Below are 10,838 nucleotides of genomic sequence, written 5' to 3' on the forward strand. Positions count from 1 at the left end.
TTCTGAACCGGTCGGTTAACCAGAAACCGCCGGTTTTCCAGTTTTTATTAAAACCGGCCGGTTCAACCCGGCCCAAAACGGTTCTCTTCTTTATCCGGTTACATCACTCAACCGGACCGGTTATAGGTCCGGTTCACCGGTTTTTCAGTCGAACCGACCAGTCCGGTCCGGTTCTTACAACTATGATCATAATACAAGCATGGACTATTAGTATATTAGACAGAAATAATGGAAGAAAAAAGCTGCAACCAAATAAAGAACCCAAGAGTTGCTTTGAGAGTATATCCGTGAGCTTTGTATTAGGGATAGCCATGCTAAATACATTTTTAGTTTGTGTTTGTAATTCAAAGCGATTTGATACTTCTTATAAATTAGTTGAGTAAGTAACTATATTTGTTTGATTAACAATTACTTGGAGTATAATATTTAATCATACCTCTATGATTTTACATTTTTACCCTATGTGGGGGGATAGTTGTTGACTCGAGTGTGTACTTTCATGCTTTTGAGCACCTTTAACAATTTAATCTAGTAGAAGATTCATAACAATTTTGTTTTACATTTAACTATATAAAATAAGTTGTTCATAACTATTATCCAAAGTCATTTTCAGCCTATTGAAGTCACATGACAATCTAGTGAAAAAAATGTAAAGCAAGTCAAATTAGTATATTAGACATTAGTCAAGTTAAGAATGATATTTTGTTGATTTCTCTCTTATTTCCCTAACTCAAATTAATTTACACTTTTAATGTGATATTTTGCTTATAAAATATCATCCAAAAAGACTTATAAAAGGAAATTAGTGAGGGTGTTTCTGAAAATGAAGCATATGTTAAAGTATTTAGTAAAAAAAATTCAAGCTATGTTAGAGGTATGGGAGTCGGTATTCATCCATCTCAGGTGATTAGATCCTCATTCCGCTTAAGAAAATTTATACAATCTGCTACAACTAGTAGGTCATCAAGAACTGAATATCAAAACTTGAAGTTACAAGTACCATTGCTACAGGAGCAAGTAAATTTTTTTTGTGAATCATCAAGGGGTCAGGTCAACTATACCCGGTTTTCCTCTGAAGTAAGATAAAGGATATACGTTATACTTAATTTTATGGACATGGATACTTAATTTTCATCATCAATAACTTCTTCTAAAATGATTGTAGTTTGTAATCATAGCCTTTTAATATTTGTTGATTTATTAAGTATCGTTCTAAAATATTCTCTAAAATATTTTCTTTATTTTCAATTGTAGGTTGCAGATTTTGAATCACCGGCACATATAAGACTATCTTCTTCTGCCAGTCATAAACCTCAATAACATAGAGCATCAAACATTTATAGGAGTTTTATGATTGAATTGTTAGCTTTATACGTTTTGATTAAGTTTGGATTATTTGAATTCACATTGTAAGACTCAGAATTCTCGGAAAATCTTATTGTGAACTAATTTCAATTTATTTATTTATTAAAGATTTAAATTTCAAAAATTATTTTATTAAAGCTAATTAAATCAATTTTTGATAATTAAATTAAAAATTTTATCTAATTTTACAATTATTGGGTAATTTGCATATTTAAATTATAAAGTTTAGGAATCGTAAAATAATAAGAATTTATATGATTTGATTTAAATAATTGTGATCGCGAGAAGAGATGGCTCGCGAGTGAAGGGAAGTCGCAGGCTTGGAACCGCCGCGCCTTCATCGCCGCTGCTCGCCTTTCCTGTCACAGCCACCGTCCCCACCGCGAAGTCCGTCGCCGTTGCTACAGCTGTCAACGCCGTCGTCCATGGGTGAGGCAGAGGAGAGAGATCCGGGAGGAAGGGAGGATCGAGACCTGTCCAGCCACCACGCACAGTTGCCGCTCCTATCACCGGCCATCCTCATCAAATCCGCCGCCTCTGAAGCTTCTGGCCGCGACTTCTGGCCGCACCTCTGCCGCCGGAGAGCGCTGCTGCCACCGAAAACCGCCTTTGAAGCCTGTGTATGTTGGAAACTGCCGCCGGAACCCCTGTCTTCTTGGTAAGCACTTTGTTTCTAAAACTTATTGAAATCAATGTTCTGTTGCAATCTGTTGGAGATTCTGAGATGCTGGTACCGTAGGTTTGGGTTCCGGTATTTGCGCGTCGAAATTAAGGTTGTTATTGAACCACCGGAGCTTCGGGGAGTGCCGGAGCTGCCGCCTGATCGGTATTTGCCGCCTGCCGGAGCTTTGTTTCTCGTGGTGAGGTTATTTGATTCTGTTTCAATTTACCGTAAATGTTCCATTACTAATTTTGTTCTATTCCTCTCGATATCAACTTCGCTTTAAATTCCAATTTATGTCAGAAAAGTGTTGTTGCCGCGATTCTTGATGCTGCTGTTGATATTGTCTGAAAATAAACAAGGTTGCGGCCGCTGCTGTAAAATTGAAAATAAACAAAAGAGGAATTGATGAGTCTAATTACTGAGCTTTGACTAAATCGAGGTAGGGGTTTTTCTTAAAATCTAATTTATATTACAGAGTTGTGATAACTAGATATTAATGTGAGAGAACATATGTTTGTTTCTTATGACAACTTTGAAACCCCGTGGTGAGACCGTGTGGTTAGGTTCTCACCCCCTACAGCTTTACCTTTTCAGGAACCGGATGAAGAAGCATTAAGAAGAGTTAAACTCCGTTTAGTTATATATGTTGTATTAATTAGATTATTTTCTTCCCTCGTCTTTGTTATTACAATTTTTGCAAGAGAGATAGGAGTTGTATGATTTATATATATTATATTAAAAGATATTATGAAAGAAGTCTTGTATATGAATTTATGCCTGCTTGTTTTTTTTTTTTTTAGATAAAGTATTTGTTTCCGGTTTTCAAAGAAATCAGCGATACGGTGTTGAGTCACAGGCTCCTATTTTAATATTTAGTATGTAAAGTAGTCGTAATACTTCTTTCTATCAGAGTGGCGCAGCCGGAAGCGTGACATTCTGGTAGTGAGGGTGTTACATTATGGTATCAGATCAGTTCTTCCTGTAGAGCCTGAGGAATGGACTGATTATGCTTCAATTGCATACTCTGAGCGTCTGTCATGTAATAGGTCTCGTTCAGATAATGAGAATTAGAATTTTATACATATGACGGTCTATTGATTAATGCCATTAGTCTTGCATTGCATAATTCCTGGTATTAAGTTTGGCCAGCTTAACACTAGTAAATTATGTATATGGAAGTACCAATGGGTTATGATAGACAATATGCGAGTCATAGATAACGCGAGTTGCGGGTTTTGGGAGCGTTAGAAATTAATTCTTGAAGTTAGTTGACATGTGATCCTTATCTGTGATATGTATTAGTTTTACCTTTATCTGTTGCATTGGAAATCCTTGATTCAATGCCTTTCTTGAGATACGGTTTGATTCTCTGTCAAATTATATTTCTGACTATCCCTTGTATTCTTGATGTTATGGTCCTCAATTTTACGTTCTTTTATAAGAACTTTGTACTCTAGTTTAATTGGAATTCGCTTCAATTAATATATTATCTTTCTCCTTGTTCCTAGCAAAATTTTCTGATTTAGATTCTCCCCTTAGGTTATGATTTGATATCTTGCCTCTATGCTTTGCACCATATGCGTATTCTTCTCTTAACATGCGCCTACTTATTCCATAGATTCTTGACATCACAGCTTTAGGTTCTGCATTCTTCTACTTAAACGATGTAATTTATCGATGAAATCTGAACCTGTTTTGCCGCAATACATCCTATCTTATAAAGCCCTCTTGTAATTTTTGTTTTGGGTCTTCAAAGTAATTCTGGTTTGATTCTCCTCTTACTTGAATATTTTTCAAGATTCCTGAAAGAATATTTTTGCTCATAGCTTAATTAAGTTTATTTTATAAATTTTACATATTTTATTTTAATTTGAGTTGTTTTAATGCAAAATCTTATTTAAACATTTCATGTTTCTTTTGAGAAAGTGAATTCGTTTCCTTTTGAGATTATCCATTCTTTGTTAATGCTACCAATGACTTTTAGTATTATTTTCGACTTAGCTCAAATCCAGTTTAAATAAATGCACCGTTCTTCCTCTTGATCGTTCCTACCGAAGTTCTTAAATTCAAGTTTCTTCTTAGGACTACAATTTGATTTTCTACCAAGATTTTTAGTAAAATATTTTATCCTTAGCCTAACTAATTTTTATTTCATAAATCTTGCATAATCTAGCTCGACTTGAATTTGTTTTAAACAAGATGCAATATTTACGTTTTTAATTGACTTTCTTGAATTTTGTAAACAATTACCCTATTCTACTCTATGGTTTCTATTGAAGTTCTTTGAAATCAAAACTCTTTTCTATTTGTATTTCAATATACTTCACAACTTTTAACCATTCTAGTTTGTTGGTGACTAGAACAATTCCTTCATTTTTTTGTAAACGTTGCGCTTCTCTAATTTGGTTTCAGTTTGTTTTGATCCAATTTATCATTATCCTTTTCTTGTTTTCTTTGGAGTTCCTAGATTCAATATTTCCTGTTAAGATGCGAAATGGCTCTTTCTGAGATGTTTTTCATGTCTATACCTTGTTGCTTAGTTGTAATCCTACACCTCCTTCCGAATTCATATGAATCTTATCCCTGTCACTTATTCTTCTCTTCCTGCGATTTGTATCTCTTTGAACGTACTTAATGCATTTTAATATTATTGAATATCCTTATAAAGTGTGATTTCTAGTATATTCTTGGATTGTTTTAGCCTTTTTAAATGAGGTTTGATTTATTTTTATGTAAGGTTGTTTTTGACTCTACATTCCTTTATTTGGGCAGTGCCTCTTTTTGCTGTAACTTGAATTTGTTTTGGAGTGACACAACCATCTCTTGAAGTTTTAATAAAATCGCTTTTAACTTAGCTTACACTCCCTTACTTTGAAAATTTTTGTATGTGATTTAAATCTGTTTCATTGTAATGCATTTTCTTTTCCTTTTATAAGCAAAACTTTATTTCAAGTTTCCTTCCAACAAGATCGTAATTTTCATGCATGCCTAACATAAGAACGAGAAAAATAGAATTTTTCTTTTAGCCAAATTAATCTTTCTATTTCCAAATTTTATGTAGTCGGTTTCGACTTGAATTTATATTGAAATCATGTTACATTCATGCTTTTATTATTCTGTTGAAAGATGTTTGTTACTTATCTTTTTTTTTGTAAAATGTGAAATGATCTTCCCTTAAGATTTCCATTCTTTAAGAACAATATATTCGAGAATATTTTTAAATCAAATTCGAGTTATGAGAGCTTTGCCTTTGGTTTTGGATATTCTTCTTTTGTAAACCTCATATTTACTTGACTCAGCTTGAACTCGTTTCAACATACTGTATTGTTTTTCATCTTATTGGTCTTATCAAATTCCTTCAATTCAAGAGATATCCTCAAAGTTATCAGTTGATTCTCTTTCCAGCACTCTTTATTGCTTGTTCATCCTTGTCTACTTGTGATTTTCACAATTCTTTCAAATTTTCACGAACACGGTCCTTGTCTCTGTTCTTTTTTTTTTATGATCTACCATCCTTATGAGTATATTCGAGATTAGTTTTGATATCTTGTGCGACCGTTAGGCTTGGTAAACGACACATTAGTCCTTTAGAACACGTTTGATGAACACAAAAGGTAAAATTTGTAAACATACGACGTAGCAAAGAGTTGTGGAATCTTGTTTCATGAGGAAGAGTTTTATTGATGTTAAGTTTGTGACTACTAAGATTTGCAAAGTATTTGATGAGGTTGAGAACCCTCAGGTGAATTGATCGATGAAGTACGATTGGGAATGGTGGAGATAAGTTATGTTGAAATTTGAATAGTTGAATATCTGAGATCAGTGTGCGAATGTTAAGCATGTTGTTTTGACCCCAGCATATTTTATGACCTATCACCGCCTTGCCTTACCACTACATGTTTGAACCATGTCGTCATTTGCATCAAGCTTTCCTTGTAATTTCTGTCTTGCAATTGCACTCCTACCCTTATATCTTTATGCTATGTGGTAATCAAAGTATTTGAAACTAAATAAATATGAATGCTAAAGTTCTTTGCTTTTTACACAAAGTGTTAAACCATGTAACGTTTTCTGTGATACGCCAATTTTCGAGGACGAAAATTTTTATAAGTTGGGTAGGGTGTAAGACTCAGAAGTCTCGGAAAATCTTATTGTGAACTAATTTCAATTTATTTATTTATTAAAGATTTAAATTTCAAAAATTATTTTATTAAAGTCGCTGTCGCTGTTGAGATCGCGAGAAGAGATGGCTCGCGAGTGAAGGGAAGTCGCAGGCTTGGAACCGCCGCGCCTTCATCGCCGCTGCTCGCCTTTCCTGTCACAGCCACCGTCCCCACCGCGAAGTCCGTCGCCGTTGCTGCAGCTGTCAACGCCGTCGTCCATGGGTGAGGCAGAGGAGAGAGATCCGGGAGGAAGGGAGGATCGAGACCTGTCCAGCAACCGCGCGCAGTTGCCGCTCCTATCACCGGCCATCCTCATCAAATCCGCCGCCTCCGAAGCTTCTGGCCGCGACTTCTGGCCGCACCTCTACCGCCGGAGAGCGCTGCTGCCACCGAAAACCGCCTTTGAAGCCTGTGTATGTTGGAAACTGCCGCCGGAACCCCTGTCTTCTTGGTAAGCACTTTGTTTCTGAAACTTATTGAAATCAATGTTCTGTTGCAATCTGTTGGAGATTCTGAGATGCTGGTACCGTAGGTTTGGGTTCCGGTATTTGCGCGTCGAAATTAAGGTTGTTATTGAACCACCGGAGCTTCGGGGAGTGTCAGAGCTGCCGCCTGATCGGTATTTGCCGCCTGCCGGAGCTTTGTTTCTCGTGGTGAGGTTATTTGATTCTGTTTCAATTTATCGTAAATGTTCCATTACTAATTTCGTTCTATTCCTCTCGATATCAACTTCGCTTTAAATTCCAATTTATGTCAGAAAAGTGTTGTTGCTGCGATTCTTGATGCTGCTGTTGATATTGTCTGAAAATAAACAAGGTTGTGGCAGCTGCTGTAAAATTGAAAATAAACAAAAGAGGAATTGATGAGTCTAGTTACTGAGCTTTGACTAAATCGAGGTAGGGATTTTTCTTAAAATCTAATTTATATTACAGAGTTGTGATAACTAGATATTAATGTGAGAGAACATATGTTTGTGATTATAATTGTCTTTTAAATGTGGTTGTTTGCTGGATTGAATGACTGATTGCTTGATTGCCTGAGCAGTTTGTGATTGCTGAAAAGAAATTAGTTTGAAAGGTTATTTAGTTGATTATTATGAAAAATGGCTTTTCTTGGTTTTGAAGCTATTTTCGATAATGTAAAGGAATTGGTTTTGGAAACGATTTGGAATATGAAACTGGATTAACTTTGGAAATGGTTTAATTTTGAGTAGTGACTTTATAATTGATTTAGTATTTGAGCTGGTTTGATTTTAAAAAGAGATTTATTATGGACACTGATTCGCTTTGAAAATAATTTGATATTGGAACTAGCTGAATCTTGGAAAATGATTGAGGTTTGGAAAAAGGTTTGAGAAATGTTTGGATGGGACCCGAACAGGGTGGCAAAGTTCGAGTTTTAGAGGAGATGCTGCCGAAATTTTATAAAATTGGAAGTTTTATTTGAAGTAATTAACTAAAAAGATTTATTTTCAAACATTATATGTTTTAAGAATAATCTATTTATCAAAGAAAGAATTATACTTTGGAATTGAGATTGTTAATGAACGGAATGGAAAGAGGATTGACGAGAATTTTCTTTGAAATATGGCTTTTGAATGAATTTGGAAATGAGGTTTGGATTGATGAATGATTATGATGTTGAGATATGTGGCTTATGAATTTGAAAAATCTGAGATACGAGGTTCCCTGGATTAAGTGCCGTGGCTTGCCACCACGTGTACCAGGTTGAAAACTCGATACTCTGTTGACCCTACGATGTAAGTGTGTGACCGGGCACTATATAAATTCCCGAGAATGTTACCCTCATTGAGCAATATTGATTATTTGAGAAAAAGCTATGCATAGACTCTTGGGATGCTCGTCCGGGGGACAGTCTAAGTACAATTCAGACTTGTCGGGTTGGCTGGATAACCGACAGATGAGCCTCATCAGCCATAGGACAGGCATGCATCATATGCATTTGTATGCTTTGCTTGGGTTTGAACTTGTTTTGGTTTGCCTAATTGCTAAACTGTTCCTAACTGCTACTTGAACTATTTGCTGTAACTGCTTCCTACTTGTGCTTTCCTTGTCTGTCTTGCCTGTGTTTGCCCTGGCGTGTTACATTTGAGAATTGGTGCTTGGTGCTGAATTAATGATTGTGTGGTTTGATTGCGTGGTTGGTTTCTGATTGAGATTTGCTTATGAGAAAAGAAAGACTTTGGATTTCTGAAAATATTGAACATTGTTTCTTTGAAAAGGTTTTAAACGATTAGCTATTGGATTTTTAAAGGATTCACAAGGCAATGATAATCACTGAATTTGAAAGCAGTTTTCTTATTGAAATATCTTCTTATGACAACTTTGAAACCCCGTGGTGAGACCGTGTGGTTAGGTTCTCACCCCCCTACAGCTTTACCTTTTCAGGAACCGGATGAAGAAGCATTAAGAAGAGTTAAACTCCGTTTAGTTATATATGTTGTATTAATTAGATTATTTTCTTCCCTCGTCTTTGTTATTACAATTTTTGCAAGAGGGATAGGAGTTGTATGATTTATATATATTATATTAAAAGATATTATGAAAGAAGTCTTGTATATGAATTTATGCCTGCTTGTTTTTTTTTTTTTAGATAAAGTATTTGTTTCCGGTTTTCAAAGAAATCAGCGATACGGTGTTGAGTCACAGGCTCCTATTTTAATATTTAGTATGTAAAGTAGTCGTAATACTTCTTTCTATCAGAGTGGCGCAGCCCGAAGCGTGACATTCTGGTAGTGAGGGTGTTACACACATCTTATGGATTATGACTATATAAAACTTGTAGAATTCAACTTTTGAAATATATTATTGCTATTTTTATAAAACTTGTGGGATTGAATTTGGATTTGTTAAAATACAATGTAATTTATGAAATAAATTATTTTATTGGTAGACACGTATAAATTATTATTTATAATAGGAATATTTTTGTGATAATTAATAAAAAAGTTTTAATGTTGGAAAAATTATGACAATTTAAAATACTCACTAAATACAGGAAAAAAACTGTCACAAGATTAAACAGTCATTAAATATACTTAAAAACGATCTCACATGTTTTAGTAATTTAACGACATTTTCTAAATGTCGCAAAATACAGCATAAAAATACCTTGACAAGTGTTATAAATTAGTAACGGTTTTATACTTCAAAAACTGTCACAAACAGTTTAACAACATTTCTTATCAACGGTGGTCTAAAACTGTCACTATGTAAACTAGCGACGCTCAAATTCATGACACTTTTTTAACCATTGTAAAAATATATAGTGACGATTAAAACTGTCGTCAAACATTAAAAAAATGTTGTTTTGTTGTAGTGATATTGTAAAACAAGTTTTGTCTTTTTTATCAAATTGGATATTTATAATAAAGCAAACAACCCTAGTTGAAAAAGGAGTACAAAATTATTTTTTGTTTCTCATGCAAATAAATTTTATTTTATTGTTATATATATTAAAAAATACATATACAACTCCCGAAAAACAATTAATCACTAAAAATTATTATCTAATTGGAGGCATATTATTCTAAAGCTCGGGTTTATTAGCTAAAAAGTGAAAGGGATGGGATATATAATTAGGACCATGTGCGCAAAGATAGACATAAAACATTTAAATATAATTATTACTTTGAAACTGCAAAAAAGAGAGATAGAGTTACACAGATGAAAACCGGAAGAAATATGGTTGGGATATCGAAAGGGAGAGAGTCACCATCACTGATTCTCATAACTATTTATTTTAGGAAAAAAAAAGGCAAAAAGCTGTTATGAGAACACTTATTAAAGCTATTTTATTAAAAATTTTTAAATTTTTTATTAAATATAGGGTAACGTATATTGTTTATTTCTAAAGTTTGACAAAAATTTTAAAAATATTTTTAAGTTTTATTTTGTTTTAATTTTGTCTCAAAAGTTTTCGATTTGCATCAAATATATCCCTGACAACTAATTTTTCAAAAAATTTAAAACTAATTCAACATTAAACAACAATTTCATAAGAACAACCCTCAACATAAGCAAATCAAACATAATTTTTATACATTATTGTTATATTTGTCTTAAATTTTTTAAAAATTTAGCAGTTGAGAGTATATTTAATGCAAATCGAAAACCTACACATTATTATTTTTTTAAAAATTCTCTAAAAATATAATATTTTCGTGCTATATGTTATAGTAGTAAGTATATTAAAACTAAAGGGGAAATAAGCGTGCGATAATGTTTTCCAAAAAAAAGTTGAACAAAATATAATTTCTCGTTTGTTTTTGGTGCTGTAAGTTTGCAACTTGAATCAGTGTCGCAAAAAAGTGACTTTTCCTTGCTGCAAAGGAATCAATCTTGCACTCGAAAAAGAACAAAGCTTCCAAACCAAAAGATAATTTAACTTTTTCTCCCACTACACCACAATTCTTTAGCACATCAATGTTGGCTACTTGTCTTACTAACATGGCTTTTTTTATTAAAAAAGAAAATATTTTGCATTTGATACAAAAATTTGTACTTATAATTTTGGTTTTTAGAAAATAAGTGTTTTTTTTAAAGTATTTATAGAAATGTTTTTCAAAATTATCTTGTATTTTTTAAATTAAAAATTAAATATAAAATTATATATTAATGAATATT

At 33.4% G+C, this 10,838-nt stretch overlaps 1 protein-coding gene across 1 annotated transcript; it reads left to right on the forward strand.

Annotated features, from left to right (window-relative positions):
* Positions 6,254-6,955, forward strand: LOC110271847. The gene is made up of 3 exons (XM_021123408.1): positions 6,254-6,268; positions 6,303-6,643; positions 6,725-6,955. The coding sequence occupies exons 2-3, from the start codon at positions 6,411-6,413 to the stop codon at positions 6,930-6,932; spliced, it is 441 nt and encodes a 146-aa protein (XP_020979067.1). The 5' UTR covers positions 6,254-6,268; positions 6,303-6,410; the 3' UTR covers positions 6,933-6,955.

The sequence above is a fragment of the Arachis ipaensis genome, chromosome B01 (assembly GCF_000816755.2).
Source record: "Arachis ipaensis cultivar K30076 chromosome B01, Araip1.1, whole genome shotgun sequence".
NCBI classification, from domain to species: Eukaryota; Viridiplantae; Streptophyta; class Magnoliopsida; order Fabales; family Fabaceae; genus Arachis; species Arachis ipaensis.